Source organism: Sus scrofa, chromosome 7, assembly GCF_054392235.1.
Source record: "Sus scrofa isolate SSC_HxYL_T2T_F1_AM1 chromosome 7, Sscrofa_HxYL_maternal_Yorkshire_Landrace_v2.0, whole genome shotgun sequence".
NCBI classification, from domain to species: Eukaryota; Metazoa; Chordata; class Mammalia; order Artiodactyla; family Suidae; genus Sus; species Sus scrofa.
In genome coordinates this window covers 33,347,659-33,368,199 of record NC_139389.1, presented here as the reverse complement: position 1 = coordinate 33,368,199, position 20,541 = coordinate 33,347,659, and the positions used below count along the sequence as shown (strand labels likewise).

Below are 20,541 nucleotides of genomic sequence, written 5' to 3'. Positions count from 1 at the left end.
ATAAAGAACCAAGGTTGAGCAATAAAACCAGCACGGAAGGGACCTTGGCCTGGCGTCCTGATGCTGGAGAAGATAATTCCTTCCTCTGGGCCACTGTTTTCACATGAGTAAAAAGCGGGGGCGGGGGATATATTTGATGATTAGTCTTGCTTCCAATTCTGTACCCTGCAGTGCATTGTGTTCTGGTGGAAACCTGGCATTTGATGGGGATCCTTGGCAGGTAGGGAGTAGAGGGAAGAATGGTCAAGACAGAGGGCAGGCAGCCAGAGCCTGTGAGGACCAGGGGAGGTGGCCTCCAGGGATCAGATGGGGCCTGGTTTCCTGGGGAAGAATGAGGAGTGTTAAATGCCCTGCTTTTGTCCGTGGGTCCAAAGAACTCATAACCAAACCCAGTCAAAGTTCACTTGGCATCTGAGTTTCACTTTTCAGGGGATCACAGTTCTAGGAGGTGAGTGTGTGCTCCTGATTGGAATCTCATCCTCAGGAACGTGACTCTCCCTCCAGTTGCCGAAAGTGGCTTAAATCCTCCTTCCCCCAAAGCCTCGGGGGACCACGCTGCCTCCACGCCATCTGGTGGGACCTCAGTTCTCGCCCCAGTCAGCACCTCAGGCTCTGATTGTCTTTGGACGTCTGCTCTGTGGATGAAGGGTACACCTGAGAGCAGGTGATGAGACGGCCCGGCAGCCCTGGTTTCACCCCTAAGGAAAGAGGGAGACGTGTGAGTGGACTGGAGGGTCTCTGGTGGGGGAGCGGGGAGCCGTGGGGAACAGGACGTGGAGACACCTGGCAGGAAGACAAACTCCATCACTTGTCCTATCACCTCCCGCCTGAATTTTATACTCACCCCACTTTACCCTTTCCAAAGAGCTGTCCTAGCGTGTTTGAGCCTCACAGTAGGGCTGCGAAGCTGGCTGGGTGAGGAAGGGGCTCCAGATTAAGCCTCAAGTTAAACCAGGACCACGTCACTCATTTGTCATGTCCGATGTTGGGCTTGTGCCTCTGAGCCTGGCTTCCCCATCTGTCACAGGGCGATGATCCAGCTGGAAAAGCGTTAGGAATGGTTGTCTCCTCCAGAGAGGAGAGGTTCGAGGAAATAGGGAGATTTTCAAGTCACAGGGGAAAACACAAAGTCACGGTGTCTCCGAGAACTTGTTACTTTGCTTTCTCTCCAGAAGAATGTGTTTCTATTTTTTTAAGTTTGCAAAGATAAGTTAGCTTCGAAATTTATGAATGGACTTAATTTATTCTCACTAGTTAATTACTATGGTAATTGGCATTCGGAAAATTAAATTTTGGAGGTTTTTTAAACTGAAAAAAAATCTTCTAATGGTCCTGGACATGTAGAAATTTGTAATTTTCTTTGACATGAATCTTAATAGTGCATGCATAGACCTTGAAATTTGGAGTTATTTACCTAATGCCTGGACATAAACCATCACTATTGCCACATCTTAATATTTGCACTTTATCCAGAAAATGAAATGTGACATGGATTTTTGAGAACTTGATGATACACATGCATATTAGACCATATCACTTGACAATATCAAAGTTTACCATATTTAGTATCAATGGCAGGTCAGAAGATTCATGGCTTATATTTTAATGGTAAAACGGAGATGTCAGAGCTTATGATTAAAATGTTTTGATTTGAAGCTTACAATGTAAGGCCAGCTATGTATTTACCCCCCCCCAAAAAAAAATGTGCCAGGGATTTTCAGGACACTGAAAGTACATGGTCTATGGCAAGGCTTTTCCTTGGCACTCTTGACATTTTGGGCTGGATGATTCTTTGCTGTAGGGCTTTCCTGTGCACTGGCAGCATCCCTGGTTAATACCCATTGTGCAGACTTGCTGAATGTCCCCCAAGGGCATGGCCACTTCCGTCCTGGTTGAAAATGCTGAGCGAAGGCACTTATTCTCCCTGTTTATACTCTCACAAATCTGGTTCTGAGCATCATTGAAGGTTAAGATGTGTTTTCACAACTTTCTTCAAAAGCTTCAATGATTTGAACAACTTTTATCCTAGACTGTATTTGCAGGCTTCCCCAGCTTCCACGTAAAGAGCCTAAAGGAACACAAACCTTTAACTTGTCTGTAGTCAGTGTGGGTCCTTTAAGAAGGTTCACCCGAATGAGTGATGATGTTTGCATGGGCTTTGTGGGTTTTCTTTGCTTTACTGGGTGGAAAAACATGTTTCTGCTTTTCACAGGAGGAGTCAAGGCATCAAGAAGGCAGGCTCCTTCCATCTGAGGCGAAGTGACTGACACATTTCAAGTGGCAAACTACTACGGGTCTGTGCTGTCTTCCAAAGCTCAGGCTCATTTTCTGTAAATATTTGAGTGCTCTTTCAGGTATTGTGGTATTGTGAAGGGGCGTGTCTCGGTGTCCCTAGATTATTTGTTTTATTCATTTCTATATATCTTCAAGAGGGTCCTGAAAGGCCATTTAAGGCCATTTCCTTGGCCATCTTCTTTGTATGACCATTTCTGCCGTTCTTGCCTTGCCTTTCCAAGGCATCCCCTTGCCTTTGAGGTCTTCCGAGGCCCTAGGGATGGCTTCCTGGATACATGGGAAGATACAGAGCCTTCCTGCTCTTTTCTGTACATCTAGGAGAATGTAGTGATGAAAGACTTTGCAGGAGGGACTGGAATGAGGGCGAGAAAAATTATTTGAATCCTGCTCTGCAATTCAGCATGTTCAGAATAGATAAGCTGAAGGAGATTTAAAAAAATTTTTAAAATCTAAATATTGTTGCCCCTTTATCCCAGAAGATATTTTCAGTTCTATTTCATTTCAGTCAGAAATTTTTCTTCTTTCCCAAGTAGCTTCAGGCACCACATATTAAGAGGTTGGAAATGATCCCTAAATGCAGTGAAAGAGGAGTTCCCGTCGTGGTGCAGTGGTTAACGAATCCGACTAGGAACCATGAGGTTGCGGGTTCGGTCCCTGCCCTTGCTCAGTGGGTTAACGATCCGGTGTTGCCGTGAGCTGTGGTGTAGGTTGCAGACGCGGCTCGGATCCCGCGTTGCTGTGGCTCTGGCGTAGGCCGGTGGCTACAGCTCCGATTCAACCCCTAGCCTGAGAACCTCCATATGCCGCGAGAGCGGCCCAAGAAATAGCAACAACAACAACAACAAAAAGACAAGAGACCAAAAATAAATAAATAAATAAATAAATAAATAAATAAAATAAATAAATGCAGTGAAAGAGAGCCACATCATTTCATCGTTTGATTGTGGAAGGTGTTGATGTTGGTTCCTTGTTTTGTCTACATAATCACAGGAAACCAGGGCAATGCTTGCAGCTTCATTTACATACAATAATACTGTCCCTATGTTTGCTCCAGGGAGGATGGTGGATTTTCCAGGATACAGTCTGTCTGCTTTCGCTGCCTCCTTCCTCTTTATAGTGTTCAGCATGAAGCAGTCAGGTAAGAGGTCCTTCTTGTATACTTGAGTGTTTTTAGAGGTCCATCTGGGTGCAGAGTTCTAAATGCGAAAAGGCTAGTACAAATATTAAAAGTGCGCACCCAGGGGCCAAAGCACCTGTGTTCCAGAAAGGGCTTCTCCCCACTCCAGCTGTGTTACCTTGGAAAGTTACTTGAATAGCTCCTGCCTTGGTTTTCTCATCTTTAAGGTAACAATAACAACCTTACCCATGTCTCATAGTCTAACGAAGGCTTTACGATTCAATGAGTCTGGCCATGGAAGGCATTTAAATCAGTACCTGGAACACAGTAAGTTATCCACTCTCCTGCTTCTATTTAGGACAGCACTTTGGGGGCAAGAAAGGCAACTGCTTCTTGCCATAAATCAAACAGCATAAAAATGCTTGGAAATAAAAAGTTAGAAGGAGACTTCCAAGAAATGGGCTTGGAAATCTCAATAGCTGAATTTTCTTGGTCACAGTATTGTCCCTTGAAAAAGGAATGTGAAAATTCAGTGTCAGCAGGTAATATCAGAGCTCCAAGGAAAATGCAAGGTGGCCACGTGGGAAAAAACACTGGACAAGACATCAGAAGACGCAGGGTCCAGACCGAGGCTGCCAGAAACTACATGATGTGCTGAGGATGCACTTTCCTAACCTGTAAAGGAAGTCAGCCAGGTGGTATGGCTTCAGTTCCAGCTTTATATTCAGGTTCCATCAATGCAGACTGCAAGCAGATCTCCACCTATGTACCACAGTGACCTTTCGAGCACCATCTACTTAACGCTGAGCAGCAATTAAACAAGATCAAGTTCCTTCTTAGGAGAATTGGATCTGCACAGAGAAAGTGCAAATGGCCCTGGAGCATTTAGGATGGAAACAAAATAATATACATAATATATGAAATTATTAAGCATAGAAACACACAGAATTATTAAACACCTTTTCAATTTTCATATAGTGAAGAGGTCAAACGTGACTTAAAATTTGATTGGAAGGCTTGAACTCTTCATACAAGGCACTGCTCTTAATCCACCACAAAATGTCCTTGCAAAAACTGCATTTTGCATAGCATGGGTAACTGGAGTCTTTGTTTGCTCCAGACAAAAAAAGAAAACAAACAAACAAAAAAGACCCAAACAACAACAACAACCCCCCACCCCCCAAAAAAAACCCCAGTTCTTTACCTAGGACAAGACAACACCAATCTGAAACGCTGAAAAATCTATCGAATAAATCTATTATCTAAATTTTAGAAAAAGTGATTACAGTGTCAGTCACTGAAGTGAAATTACTCACTATAAAATAAATCACTGGAGTTCCTGCTGTGAACGGGATCAGTGGTGTCTTGGGAGACCTGGGACGCAGGTTCGATCCCTGGCTCTGCTCAGTAAGTTAGGGATCCAGCGTTGCCACAGCTTTGGCTTAGGTTGCAACTGCAGCTCAGATCTGATCCTTGGCCCAGGAACTCCAGGTGTCCCAGGGTGGCCAAAACAACAACAACAAACTACAAATTATAAAATATGAAATAAATCACTAATCTATAAAATTCCCAATTCCAAAAAATCAATTTACACATTAACTTATTTGAGAATTAAAAACAACTTAAAGACTGTGGTTTTACAGTCTTAAAGATGATGGAATTGAGATGCCAAATCTTAAAATTTCATCAAGAATAATGGATTTGCCCCCCAAATCATACAGCCGGTAAGTGGCAGATTCAGCACTCAAGACACGCAATGTTTTGAACTGCATGCTCTTTTTGGTACATAAGATTGTTTCTGTAAACAACCCAACATGCAAATCTTAATGCGGAGTTTCTTAAAACATTGAAAATAAAGCATTCCCTCCTCCAGGTGCCTCCGTTTTGATAGGCTGTCCATCCCAAAGTACCATATTGATCCTCTAGGTGGCATTTCCTGGTTTCTCTCTGTCACTCTTTTGTAGATGACTTCAGAGTGATTGGCTCTGTTTATCCTGTCCTGGCCATGGTCGGGGAAGATGCCCTGCTAACCTGCCAGCTCCTCCCCAAGAGGACAGCAGAGCACATGGTCGTGAGGTGGTACCGCTCAGGGAGCAGCACACCTGTGTTTGCATCCCGGGATGGATCCGAGGTGACAGAGATGCAGATGGAGGAATACAGAGGCCGGGTGGAGTGGATTGAGGACCACCTTACCGAGGGAAAGGTGGCTCTGAAGATTCATAACATCCGACCATCTGATGGTGGGCAGTACTGGTGCCAATTCCAAGAGGAAAACTATTATGGAGAAACAAGCTTGTTGCTCAAAGTAGCAGGTGAATATTTGGGAAAAGACATAGGGTCTCGGAAGGAGAAGTATATTAATTTGTGGTGAACTTCTTGCCAGTCGGAGAATTCCTCTTTATTCATCAAGGCCATTGCTAATGTCCAGTCCTTAAACCTGGTTCATTTGAAGATGAGTGTTTTGAAGTCTTCGAAGTGAGCTCACTTGTCAGTAATTTCCCTCAATTTAACTTACAGTTTTGACTCTTCTTGAGGATGACTTAAACTTGATGACGTGTAGTCATTAGCAATTTTGCTGAGGCAAGAATTCCTGCCACATAGGTTAGCGTGCAAGAGCAAGTTTACTGCTGAGCAAGATGCTGCCCAGTGGATGTGTTCTCTGCTCAGCCTCAAACGCAACTGAGAGGTGAACACAGAGTTTCTTTGTCTGATGCCTCCAATTAGAAAGCTAGTGGTGGAGTTCCTGTAGTGACGCAGCAGTTAACAAATCTGACTAGCATTCATGAGGATGCAGGTTTGATTCCTGGCCTCGCTCAGTGTGTTAAGGATCTGGCGTTGCCATGTGTAGGTTGCAGATGCAGCTCAGATCCTGCGTTGCTATGGCTCTGGCATAGGCCGGCAGCTACAACTTCGACTGGATCCCTAGCCTGGGAATCTCCATATGCCTTGGATGCGGCCCTGAAAAGAAAAAAAAAAAAAAAAAAAAAAAAAAAAGAAAACAAGCTAGTGGTGTGACTGAAGAAGATAAGAATATTGTGTTTTTAAGAGTTCCCTGGTGGCTGGAAGTTAAGGATCCAGCATTGTCACTGCTGGGGCTTGGGTTTGATCCCTGACCCAGGAACTTCCACATGCTGTGGGTGTGGCCAATGAAACAAACAAACCCACTGTGCTTTTATGGGGTGTATACTAGCATTCAGTGAACTGGAGGCTTGGGGGAGCTTTTGGACATACCCTCTGGGAATGGCAAGGTTCTGCTTGATGATTTTGAGTGAGCACAGTAGGAAGGAGTTGAAAGAATGGAATGACCGAAGAAAGGATCTCTCTGTAGGAAAAGAAATATCTGAAAAGGAGACGACCGCATGGTGCCCTGGCAGGAATAACTCCTCCATGTGCTACAGAGAAAAACAGGCTAACCTGTGTACTTTAGCAGGGAAATAGTTCTCTAGGGATGTTATCTCCGGCTGATACTGCTTCTTTCTTTGCTCCCCCATGAGGCTGTTTCCCGACATCTTTATTCCTAACACTTGTTGCAGTGATTCTTGCTCTTACTATGTTCAAGTTGATTCAAGATGGATGAATGAATCCACATGCTTCTGAGATAGCAAGTGGGGAGGCCACATCCTAAGGCATTTCACTACCAGGGAAATTTGAAAATAAACCGTGCATTTCAATTTCTTTTCTTTTTTTCTTTTTCCTCCCTCCCTTCTTTCCTTCCTTTCTTCTTTTTTCTCCCGCTTTCATTCCTTTTCTTTTCTTTCTTTCTTTCTTTCTTTCTTTCTTTCTTTCTTTCTTTCTTTCTTTCTTTCTTTCTTTCTTTCTCTCGCTCTCTCTCTTTCCTTCCTTCCTTCCTTCCTTCCTTCCTTCCTTCCTTCCTTTATCACTCTCTCTCTCTCTCTTTCTTTCTTTTCCTATGCCTGTGGCATGCAGAAGTTCCTGGGCCAGGGATCAAATCTGTGCCAGTAGTGACAATGCCGAATTCACTAATCCACCAGGGGACACCCATGCATTTCATTTTTGCTAAGATTCTAGGGAAAGTAAGTGAGCTTCTGTCCCCCAGCAAGTGATAGAGACAGAATTACCATCTATGGAAAATATAATCCCCTTTTTTTGGGCTTGAGAGTTGTGTTGAATAGAGAAAGAATTTCATGATTATATAAAACTGGGATGTCTCAGAAATATTTTCCTATGGAAGGGATTTTTTTTTTCTTTTTAGGGCTGCACCCACAGCATATGGAGGTTCCCAGGCTAGGGGTCAAATCAGAGCCATAGCCACCTGCCTACACCAAAGCTAATGGCAATGCCATATCCTTAACCCACTGAGTGAGGCCAGAGATCAAACCCGCATCCTCATGGATACTAGTTGGGTTCTTAATCCACTGAGCCATGAGGGAACTCCTGGAATGGAATTTTAGAGACAGAAGCTCCTCATGAAGTTTCCCTTTGACATACACCAGGTTACCTATTTGCACCCCGAGATCATAACTGCCAACAAAAAGGAACGGGAAGAATATTCTCCCAGGAGATGATTTCTCACTTTATATTAAATATTATGTTTGAAGTGGAGTCAAGGTATCATCCAACCTGTCAGAATCCCTGATGCAATAATATTATGATGAAAAAGGCAGAGTTTGTGGAATGAGGGATTTTATGAATCACTTATAACACATCTCTGTTTGCAGTACTAGAGACATAAGCTAAACACCATTATGTCCCTTTCTCTTATTTTCCTGCTTGGATCTGAATAAAAATACTCCTCACATGCTAAAATTTAAAGATCCAGACTGGCATAAAAATAAAGTGTAGATGACCTCCAATTTGAATGGGAAGAAACCTGGGGGGGGGGCCCTTTTGCTGCCCAGAACCTTGAACTCCTGCTCTCCCTCCCTCTGAGCAATGCCACTGGACTCCCAGCCTCGGTGGGCTCCAGGCCTCGGGTCTGTGTCTTTGCTCCACAGGTCTGGGGTCCGCCCCTTCCATCCACCTGATGGGATCTGTGGAAAGTGAACTCCAGCTTGTGTGCACTGCCAAAGGCTGGTTCCCAGAACCTCAGGTTTCTTGGCAAGACATCACAGGAGAAGAGTTGCTGACTGCCTCTGAGCATCACTTCCAAGAGGAAGACGGCTTGTTCTACGTGGAAAGCATGCTTGTGCTCCGGAATACCTCTGCAGAGATTGTGTCCTGCTTCATCCGCAACCCAGAGCTCTCTGAGAAGAAGGGGTCAAACATCTCCATCCCAGGTCAGTGCTCTGCCTCTAGGACCAGATGCTCAGATTTAACAGGAAAGGTTGCAGGGACTGTTCCATTTCACATAATATTTTTTAATCAAGAAAAATATCTAACATTTAGTAATATGCATTAAAACTATAAAACATGTATGGCTATAAATATATATGTATATATACCATATAGCTGTTGTTAATGACATTCCAGTTATTTTCAAATTCTGCCTTTATTAATTCTCTTTACTTACAAGTATGCACTACGTTGTAAAGGAAATACATTTATATTCTTTCAACGGAAATGTTTTCCTGTACTGTTATTTGTGTCAGTTACTTCTAGGAACTAATTATTTGAAGACAATCAGAGATGGAGATAACTATTTGCACAGTAGCATCTGAATTATAATCTCTTTTATAAATAGTAACAAAAATAATGGGCCTCAAACCCAACACAGCAGTGGAGTTCTGAGTGCCTTATGTTACTACACATTATAGCATTGATGAAAAATGATATTTTTGAATAATTTAAAAGGTTGAAAAAATCCTCACGATGGACTACTCAATGATAAAGATCTTCCATCCATCCATCTACCTATCTATCTATCTATCTATCTATCTATCTACCTATCTATTTATATCTGTCTATAAATAGACATTTCCAATCATGTAATAACTTAAAATGGCACTAAGACTTCTGGGACACCCTTTATATTTAGATATAAGAATATAAATATACAGAGTTCCCAGCGTGGCTCAGTGGAAACGAATGCAACTAGGAACCATGAAGTTGCAGGTTTGATCCCTGGCCTTGCTCAGTGGGTTAAGGATCCGGTGTTTTGGTGAGCTGTGGTGTAGGTCGCAGATGTGGCTTGGATCCCGTGTTGCTGTGGCTGTAGCTGTAGCATAGGCTGGCAGCTGTAGCTCCAATCTGACCCCTAGCCTGGGAACCTCTGTATGCTGTATGTCAAGGTGCAGCCCTAAAAAGGAAAAAAAAAAAAAAAGCAAAAATAGAATATAATTATATATGGTTATGCATATAAATGGATATAAGGAAAAATGTTTAAATAAATAAGTTAATGTTAGAAGGATCCAAGTATATATATTTGTATATATATGTATATGTGTATATATATGTATATGTATATATACATTTATACAATTGCAAAACATGTACATATATTTATCTCTCAGTTTGTAATTATGGGTAATAATTGTCTGTATCCAAATATTTTTATACTTTGTATGCATTTATAAAAAGAATATTATTTTTATAAAATGGGTAAACATTGATATGTTAAATATAAGCAGAAACAAGCGGAATCGTGGGGTGGCAGAACTGGGAGCATTTTTGTTGTGCAGGAAGTGGATGGGGAGAAAGAGATGGACAGGGTAAAAATCATTATTTTTCTACATTTTATTTCTTATGAATCAAGCGTTTCAATAAAATGTAGAATTTGGGTTTTTTTTTTTTTTTTTTGAAAATTTTCCCTCCTTTCCCTTAGACCAAATTCCTTGATATATTATTTTCATTCTTTTTCCAGAGAAACTCCAGACAGAGCTGGGTAAGTGGCTGTGGCGGCTTGCATGGGTCTAGGTGAGGCTCTGCGCTGGCGGAGGAAGGTGCTGCTCCCTGGACAAAGTGCGCAGGCAGCACCTCATGATCTGGAAGAGAAACCGAGGTGTGACCTTCAGGTTCAGTTAGTACCAGAGGGACCAGCAAAGCGCAGCCTCCAGCAGGCACCTTTGCACTTCATAACCCACCACTTTCAGTGCCCATGGGGATCCCATGAGCCTCAGACGGATGCCTAAAAAGAGTGCAGACCTAAGCTCTGACCTCCTGGGCAGGAGGAAGGGGAGTTGGCGGGGGCGGATCAGGGGGTTGGGGAGGGCACAGGGCAGCTGGCCCAGCCCTTGAGGCCCCAGCATGAGTTTCTAGTGTAAGTGCAGTGTCATCATGAAATGACACCACCTGCACCACCTGCACCTGCTACTGTTTCTGCACTTGCTTCTCAGCCCCAAAGGCCAGACCTCATCACTGTGGGAGGGAGCTGTTACTTTCCTAGATACAGCCTGGGACCCTGTGCTTGGGGGTTATATTTCCCCTTTTATTCCCCCACTTAATAGTTGGACTGAAGGTATTATTTTACTGTACCTAAGGTAAGTGGTTTAAACAATAACCAACTGATTTTTGAGCCTCTTTCTGTTTCTCCTATGTTGCTCTATTATCTTCCTCCCTGTCCTCCTTTCTGTGACCTCTTCTCCCAGCCCACAAGGAACATCCTGCCCCCCACCTGCTCTTTTTCTTGTCCCATCAGTACCCTGCTGTCCCTCAAGTCACTTGTTACAGGAATACGTGCATGTGTGTGTGTGCATACGCATCCCTAGGCACAAATTAGGTGAGTTTAAATACACTTTTCAGCCCAGGTAGGAGACCTTGAAGAAAATTAGGGTGGCAAACACACCCCAATCTCTGCCAGAGTCTAGTGTGACACTTTGGACCCCTTTGGGCCATAAAGATAAAGGGAAGGACCTTGAGATGGTCAAAGGTAACCCCACAATCTGAGGACAGCTGCACACCTCTGAGCCTTACTTCCCAAGTCAGATCCCCTCCCTCCTGGGGTGACCCAGGACAGCAACCTGGACTGGCAGAGCTCCTTAGTCACAGCCCAGAAAGCCCATCCAGTGTCTGAGCAGGTTGACGCCTGGGTCTGTCTCTCCGGAAAATCTTAGGTGAAGAGTCATTTCTCTGAATTAGCCGAACCAAACAGACATGCCCATTGGAGAGCCAGCACATAAAATACAATCTGATGTCCTATCCGTTCTAAGTTGTGCAGACCTTGTGGGACCAAAGCTAAACAAGATGAAAAGACAGAGCTCCCCTAGGCTGTCTGTCGGAAGGAGGCTGTAACCTCAGGAGCTTTGAGGTTGCGCTGTTCGTGGAGGAGCTGACCAGGAGCCACACAGCCACCTCTGCATTGTTAGAGCTTGTGAATTGGAGCTCAGAGGCTGCTGGCAATCAAAGCTTTCTTTTTTGTAATTTAAAAAAAATTTTTAGTGAAAACTTTTATTTTTATTTTTTTGTACTTTAAAAAATGTTCCTTATTCTAGTTGATTTATAATGTTCTGTCAATTTCTGCTGCACAGAAAAATGACCCAGTTATGCATATATACATACATTCTTTTCGGTGCACCTGCGACATGTGGAAGTTCCCAGGCCAGTGATCAAACCTGCACCACAGCAATGACAACGCTGAATGCGCAACTGCTAGGCCACCAGGGAACTTCTGGCAAGCCGAGCTTTCTATAGAGGTCCTGAGACTGATGTCTTTGTTCCTACTAAGGCAAATAATGTTATTGGTTATAAAAATAATGGCTAATTTTAAAAAATAGTAACTCTATGCCCAGTAGGACGCTTTTCAGGAATTTTTTTTTCTCACAGTAATTTTTAAAGGTGAATAGATTTATCACGATTTTATATTTGGGAAATAATGTTAGAGACATATGTGATTTGCTGAATAGCACAAAGAAATCGTGATAGGTGCCTTCTAATTCATGTCTATCTCACTTAAGAGTTTTAGTTCTTAATCACTTATGTTTGATTTTAGTAAATCTTTGGTCTCTATTTTTCTCACTTTGAAGTGAACATTGTTGAATCTAATCCCTAGTGTAGTGTTAGGTTCTGAGAGTCTATAAATGATATAAAATAATGAAACATGATTTAGCATATTCGGTGAATGAGATAGCCCACTTAATGGAATATGCTGATTGAAGGAGGATTATGTAGGGAGTTCTCATCATGATTCAGCAGAAATGAATCTGACTAGCATCCATGAAGAGGCAGGTTTGATCCCTGGCCTTGCTCAGTGGCTTAAACATCCAGCATTGCCATGAGCTGTGGTGTAGGCCACAGACTCGGCTCTGATCCTACTTTTTGCTGTGGCTGTGCCGTAGGCCAGCAGTTTCAGCAGCTCCAATTCAACCCCTAGCCTGGGAACCTCCATATGCTATGGGTGCAGCCCTGAAAGAAAGAAAGAAAGAAAGAAAGAAAGAAAGAAAGAAAGAAAGAAAGAAAGAACGAAAGAAAGAAAGAAAGAAAGAAAGAAAGAAATAGGATTAGATAATATGATGATGAGATTACCAGGTTTCAAGGAATTCGTTTACAAGTCTGCAACTTGACACCCCAGAAAGGATTTAATTTTTCAGTGGATATTCAGAAGCTATTTTGGAACATACATCCCAATAAAGCAACACAATAAATGTAAGCACAAATTATGTGGAAGGCTGGGTACAAAACTATATAGAAAAAGCAAATTAGGCAGAACTGTTCTCAAGGAGTTCTTATTCTAGTAGAGCATTAATTAACAACACATAAGGCTGCATAATTTTTTTTTTGTCTTTATGCCTTTTTTCTAGGGCCGCCCCTGTGGCATATGGAGATTCCCAGGCTAGGGGTCTAATCGGAGCTGTAACCGCCAGCCTACACCAGAGCCACAGCAATGCAGGATCCGAGCCACATCTGCAACCTACACCACAGCTCACGGCAACGCCGGATCGTTAACCTACTGAGTAAGGCCAGGGATCGACCCCGAAACCTCATGGTTCCTAGTCGGATTCGTTAACCACTGAGCCACAACAGGATCTCCCTGCATGTTTTTTAAAAAACTTTGTTTTTACTTGGATTCTGGAAAAACAGAAGTCTTATATATTTGGTAACACGGCTAATTTGTTAAATTTTCATACTGATATTTTGCTTTCTTTAGTCCCTATTAAAATCAGTTTTAAGTCCTAATTACCAGTCTCTGGCAGGGTAATCTAGTTTGAAACTTGATATGCAGGTCATGGACAGGAGAAAAAAATATCCTCATATGGATAAAGAGATGAGGAGACAGTCTGCTTTATATATATATATATATATAAGACACATGGATTGAGAAATAGCAGCAAATGAATCCCTAGTTATTTTTTTTTTCTGACTCCTACTTTTGCTTTTCAATTTTAACAGATCCATATGAACTAGAGATAATATGTTCCAGGTAAAACTGCAGAATAAAGCAAGCGAAATGCTGGAAATAACTTGGAGTCAAATTTTAGCAAGAATAGAATGGAATAATCTGACAGAATGATGCTGGCAACAAGTTTCCTGTCTTGAGAAGTACCTGGCAGATTTTGACTAAATATATAATGAGAACATTTTGCCTTTGGTCATTGACTCCTATCCAGACAATATACAGATTTATGCCTGTAATTCTATTATAAATGATGGTAACATATGTGAAAACATTCTACTATTTAATGGGAAAGGATGACTCTTAATAGAGCATAGAGCAAAGTCAGCACGGCCAGGAACTGATGAGAACTGAAAATGCAGCATAGCTTGGATTCAGGAAAGCCCTCAGAGAGTTCTCCTTTCTCCACAATGAGGGAATTAGACTCCTTTTTACAAAATTCCTTCTTGTTTTGTGCTTTGTGTTTTGCTCATCTTCCCAGGTCTTGATCTTACAACATTTCTCAAAATCGCCTGAAGACATTGACTAGTGTATGCTTAGAGCCCCACATATAAGTTATTATAATGCAAACTGGCAGAATGTTTCTTCAAATTTCGTTACTTAAAACCCACCTGACTCACTTTGATTCCCTCCCTGTTATCAAGGTCTAGAGTGTAATTGATTCCAATGACCTTGAGTCTTACAATCTCATGCCTCCATTCACACTGCAGGTCCTCAAGCTCTTTATATGGATTATTTTGTTTAACTCCAGTATGACCTTATGATTTTTATAGTGATATAAAGTGATATATAGTATTTTGTGGTATAAGAAGCTGAGACAAGAGTTCCCATTGTGGCTCAGCGGGTTAAGGACCCAACATAGTCTCTGTGAGGATGTGGGTTTTATCCCTGCCCTTGCTCAGTGGGTTAAAGATCCAGTGTTGCCTCAAGCTGCAGCATAGGTTACAGATGCAGCTCGGATTTGACCCCTGCCCTGGGATCTTCTCTATGCCACAGGTGTGGCCATAAAAAGAAAAGAAAAAAAAAAGTAAGCTGACACATACACAGATTAAAAAGTAGTTTAGGGTCATGCAAATTTGAAGTGATAAACTGTTAATTTGATTTTAACAGCAAAATTATTTTCTTATTGGCTGTGACTGAATAAGATTATAGGTAGTGGCTGCAGGTGTGGGTTCAGTTAGTGATGATTTTCAGACAGACACATGTCGTGGGATGGTTCTGTTTTGAACAGGGACAACCTCTATCCTGATTCTACTAAACTTCCACTTCTCCAAAGGATGACTTTAAACCTCATGGCTCCCCAGGATGCTCTTAGGCTCCAAACCTTACTGGAGTTCTTGCTGATGATACCATTTGCTCCAGTTTGAATATTTCATTGGCTTTTGTTTGCTCTATTTAACAGCTTCCTTAAAAGTGATTGGACCTTCCCAGCCCATCCTTGTCAGAGTGGGAGAAGACATAGAGTTAACCTGTTACCTGTCCCCAGAGACTGATGCACAGGGCATGGAGGTGAGGTGGGTCCAATCCCACCGTTATCCTGCTGTTTATGTCTACATGGATGGGGACCACGTGGCTGGAGAGCAGATGGCAGAGTATAAGGGGAGGACTGCACTGGTGCGTGATGCCATCAATGAAGGGAGGCTGACCCTGAAGATAAGCAATGCCAGGACTTCAGATGATGGGCAGTATCAGTGCCTTTTTGAAAAAGATGGTGTCTACCAGGAGGCCCATTTGGATCTGAAGATTGTAGGTAAGGATTCTATACAGATGTTTTGAATGCAACATCTACTCCTACTGCTTAAACTTGCTAGTTCATGGAAAATTTCTCTGGCACCTGAAATTTTCTTAATGTCCATTCACTCATCAAATTTATATTAAACTGTTCCATGTGCAGGAGCTGTCATAGATAAAGTCCACAAATGCAAAATGACCAGATTTAATTTTGTGTGTAGAATTGGTATGCTTTCCTGGATCTCCATAAAGTGAAACTTGCACATCTAGTGAAATGTGAGAATTTTACTCCATAACTATGGAGGACTCATTATTTCAGTATGTTCTTAAAATTCTGGGAACTGTGTAGGTATTAAAATTATGATAATCTGAGGGCTTAAACTAGATCCATAATATAAGCAAAAATCATAAATATTGACAGTATTGGCAGGGATGGAGGAGGAAAGAAAAAACCACTCCCTGCCTCATGATTTCCCACTGCCTATATTTGTGGGTGAGAATTGATTTTCCAAGGTCAGCAAGTGCCATTGAGGACATCGTCTAAATTGTAGCTCATCTACTTGTCTTTCCCATTGATGGTGTATTCAGATTAACAAATACGTGAGAAAACATCCCTAGGAGCACACGCTGAAAGGTAAGATGAACCCCCAAGTTTTTTGCCATTGGACACATATATTTATAAGCTTTTGATCTTTGAGCATATTCTCTTATTCTTTTTTTCCTGGCCGTGTGACTCATGACCTGGCCAAAGTTCCTTTCTTTCAGGTAGAGAAGAAAGAAAAATGGATTTGAAATGCATGCCTCAATCTGCCCCAGAAAGATTTTAGGAATACAAAACATAAAGATATGCAAACAAAAGGAAACAATGAAGGCTCCAGATAGTCCCCTTCCTAAGTGGGATATTATTCCGCATGAGCTTGGCTTTCTTCTCCAAGGCCCTGAATCCTTCTCTTCCTTCTCAGTGGCCATGTAACTACTTGCAGAGATGCTAGGTTGTCTTCCTTGATCTCTCTTTCCAGGTCTGGGGTCTTACCCTTCCGTCTCCTTGGAGGAACAGAAGGATGGACAAATAAAGCTGAAGTGCACTTCGGAAGGGTGGTTCCCACAGCCCCACGTGCAATGGAGAGACAGGGAAGGAAGGCCAAGACCGTCTTTTTCCCAGGAGGTGACTCAAGGCAGCCATGGGCTGTTCCATGTGCAGGCGTTTTTATTGGCCACAGATGCCTCTGTTGTGAATGTGACCTGCTCCATCAGCAACCCCCTTCTTGGCCAGGAGGAGAAAATGACAACTTTTTTTCTTTCAGGTTAGTGATTCCATGAGTTCCTCTCAGCTTTGGGAAACACATACGAAGACCAACCGAAGCTTACTCATTTTATCACGCTTCTATTTTTTTGTTTTTTATTTTTTCTTTCTGATGAAGTCTTTTACTGTCTCTGGAAAGCTGGTCTTGGGAACACCTAGAAATTCTACTCTTTTTAAGTTTCTCCCTTGAAATCCCCAACCAAAGCCCCAAGGTTATATGGTTACACTGTTATATATTAATTTCCAAGAATGGACTCCATCACCACGACATCTACAAACTCTTTTCTTCTCATGAAAACAATGACATTATTTGCCCCCCCCCCGCTCCCCCGCCACCATGATGGGTTTTCTTCTGGATTAGAAGGCGTCATGGCTGTGACCTTGGTAAATTTATCTTTTTACTACCTTTGTGTTTCAACTGATTGTGGTGATATTGTTGGAAAAGAGAAGGGGGGAGAAATGTGTGTGTGTGTGTGTGTGTGTATGTGTGTGTGCGCGCGCGTGCATGTGTGCATTTGTGTTGCTGAGAAGAGCAAACAGGAAAGCCAGCATAAACCTCTAGTTTCTCCTCAGCTCCTACAGAGCAAGGAGCAGGGAGGAGCAGACCAACTTCCTTCTTTTATTTACTTATTTTTGGCTATACCCAGGACATGCAGGAGTTCCCAGGCCAGGGATCAGACACATGCCACAGCTGGGACCATGCTGGATCCTTAACCCATGAGTCACCGGGGAACTCCCCAACTTCCTTCTGGATAGGACCAATTCTCATCCTCCTCTCCAGCCCAGGAACTGCTCAGATGAAAAGGATGATCTTGAAACTTCCCAGTTTTGTGATTTAATGTGATTCTGGGGTTTCCATTTTAGAGTCTGGGATGACTTTTCCATGGAAGATACTGCTTGTGTTGGGATTGCTTCTTGTTGGAACTGTGGGCTTGATCTGGTGGAACAGCTATAGAAAAGGTAAGTTAGGAAAACAGAAACAGCAGTGTGGAGTGTGGTTTGTGGTGGGAAATTTACTGTACACTTTCCCTAGCCTCTCTTTTCAGAGGCATTCCTTGGATATTCAGTAATTAAGGAAACATGAGAGTCCATGGCTTACATGCATGGAATTGAGGATCAGTGCTGAATGAGATCAGGTTACAGTGGTGGAAGAACTAGCAAAAGAATTAAATGACAATAATTTCATGCCCCAGTGCACATTCCCAAGAGATCTGGTTGAGAGAGAGGAAGAAAAACAGTGGCAGAGCCATCTCTGCTTTGAAGGCTGCGAGCTGAGACTTAATGGGGATCCTGTTGGCATGAACATTTCACTCAGATCATTACTAGTATGGTGACTTGCTCAGTGCTGTTTTTGCTCTGAAGGAGGGAGTTCTCGTATATTGATTATTTTGTGTGCCCTAGAAAGTTCCTCTACAGTAAGTTTCTAAAGTCACTGTAACTTTTGTTTTATTGTTTGGATATTAATATCATGAAATTAATATTTTAAAATATTCCCATGTTCATTATTATCAGAAAGGATTTTCTTTCTCTGAAGTGGACAAGACATTGGATCCAAATACAGCTCACCCAGACCGGATCCTTTCTGAGGGAAATGGACTGCCAATCATGAAGCCAGCCAGACGGAGAAAAGAGGGACTTCTCAAAACTCCTCAAAGCTCAAAGCTCCAGAAGGGGCTCAACTCAGGAGGGTGGTACACAGAGGTGGTGTTTGGGGACAGGAAAATATGTGTCCAGAATGTTGCCAAGGACAGTTCTTCAAAGAGTCTTCTCTGTGTTACTTGAGGATGGTTTGGGCAATGGGTTGCTATGGAAATGAGTACTGGGTCATCAACCTGCCTCCCAGCCTCCTCTCTCTGAGGATGTCTCCAGGACTGGTTAGACTGTCCCTTGACTATGCCCGTAAATGCCTCTCCTTTTATCACATGAGCAAGTGCTCTATCTACATCTTCCCCTGAGATGTTTTTTTTCTCTGAAATTCTGTACCCCCTCTTCATTCTTTGGTCCTCTAAGGTAGATTCTCCTGACATCTTTCTTGTACCCAAGGCTTCCAAGGAAAACAATAACCTTGGATTCTGAAAACCAGGATTATATTCTAAGTCCCAGCTCTTTTATCTTTTCACCAGTTTCTTGAAGGGGCTCACAGGATCACCCATTCCCCTAATCAAGAGGCTTTAACTTCACTGTGGCATCAAATCTGACCTGGAGGCTGATGCATTCAGTGACCTATCATATCCCAGTGTCTCTGATATCCTGCCTACTGATTATAATCTGATATCTGGTGACAAAAGACCCTTAGAAAATCCAATGACAAATGCAATTTAGCCAAGAGGAGGAGGAAGTGCAAGGAATGATCAAGTACTTAATTGGTTTCTCTAGGAAAGTGGGGCTGAGAAAACAAGCAAACAAAAAATACAGTTAAAATGTGGAAGAGAAAATACAGCTGAATCTAAGGAGGAAAGTCTGGTCACTAAGCTATATCTTGAACATCCCATGAAGTGTGTGATCCCTGCACCAGACTTTTCCAGAAAGTTAACTGAGAATGGGGAATGAGGAAGTTTTTCAGATATTCTAGTCCAAGAGGAAAATTAGTTATGTGTTATATATATGAAAATGTCCGTTTTATTTTTAGAGTGAAAAAAAGCATACAATTTAAAATGAAATTGCTTATGTTTAATTATGAAATAAACATAAGCAATAAATGCAACAGAAGTAATAAAATGCAGTGGAACCAAAAATAAAATCACAATGAATTACACGTAGAGGAAGAAAGAATGCGAAGAAATAAAGATTCAGAAAAATAAGTCTTCAAATCTTCTGCAGTGAGGATGAGGAATCCCTGCAAATGACATTCTGCTCTTTCCAGGAGGGCAGGGATTAGGGACTTCACTGTCCTTTGAAGGTTATTCATCTGTAGCATTCTGGATTTTTCTCTTTGGGGTCAGAATATTTGTCTCTATTTTTAAACTCCTAAGTTTATGCTTGAAACTATGTATTGTTTTTCACAAGTGGTTACACATTTACTTTATTTAGTTTTAAAATTTGTCAATTGTAAAATACACATAACATAAAAGTCATCATTTGGGCCATTTTAAAGTGCACCGTTCAGTGGCATTTTGTTCCTTCACTATGTGTACAACCATCATCAGTATCCAGTTCTAGCATATTTGGATTATCCCAAAAAGAAACGTCATCACCATTTATCAGCCATACTCATTTCCCCCTCTCTCCAGCCCCTAACCTACTTTCTGTCTTTCTGAATTTGCCTATGTTGGGTATTTCATAGAAAAGGAATCATAAAATATATGGATTTTTGTGTGTCTATTTTTTTTTTTTTTACTTAGCATAATGTTTTCAAAGTTCCTCCACATTGCAACATGTATCAGAAATTCATTAATTTTTTGAAATTAAAAGACTTTATTTTTTTAAGAAGTGTTTTAGGTTTACAGCAAAATCGAGTGTATAATTCATATGCCTCCCCTCTCACCCCCTAGTTTCCTCTGTTATGAACAGCCTGCCTTGCTGGGGTACATTTGTGACACGGATGAAATGGTATTAAGACATTATTTTCAATTAAAGTCCCTAGTTTACATCAGGGTTCACTTTTCTCTGGGGTTTGATTTAAACATTTTGGATACATTGATATGTCCTTATATACCCTTTATATTTTGAAGACAAATTTATTAGTAAATTACTTACATCCTTACCTTGCAGCCCTATTTTCTACCCCTAGACTATAAGACACCTTTCTCTCTCACTCAAGGGAGGGCACAATCGCTCTCTTTTTTTTTTTTTTATTGTCTTTTTGCCATTTCTTGGGCCACTCTCGCCACAGCCACAGCAACTTGGAATCTGAGCCGCGTCTGCAACCTA

General features: G+C 42.0%; 1 protein-coding gene across 1 annotated transcript; it reads left to right on the top strand.

The window, feature by feature from the left end:
- The first annotated feature begins 3,354 nt into the window (after nucleotides 1-3,354).
- On the top strand, nucleotides 3,355-18,563 carry BTNL2 (butyrophilin like 2). The gene is made up of 8 exons (XM_021098499.2): nucleotides 3,355-3,433; nucleotides 5,377-5,724; nucleotides 8,368-8,649; nucleotides 10,173-10,193; nucleotides 15,040-15,387; nucleotides 16,388-16,672; nucleotides 17,536-17,631; nucleotides 18,206-18,563. Exons 1-8 carry the CDS (start codon nucleotides 3,355-3,357, stop codon nucleotides 18,451-18,453), a joined length of 1,707 nt encoding a protein of 568 aa, XP_020954158.1. The 3' UTR covers nucleotides 18,454-18,563.
- Nucleotides 18,564-20,541: the final 1,978 nt, after the last annotated feature.

Coding starts and splice junctions, on each gene's coding strand:
- BTNL2 (XM_021098499.2), top strand. CDS start 3,355: ATGGTGGATTTTCCAGGATACAGTCTGTCTGCTTTCGCTGCCTCCTTC. Junction 5,725..8,367: donor CTTGTTGCTCAAAGTAGCAG/GTGAATATTTGG, acceptor TTTGCTCCACAG/GTCTGGGGTCCGCCCCTTCC. Junction 15,388..16,387: donor TTTGGATCTGAAGATTGTAG/GTAAGGATTCTA, acceptor CTCTCTTTCCAG/GTCTGGGGTCTTACCCTTCC.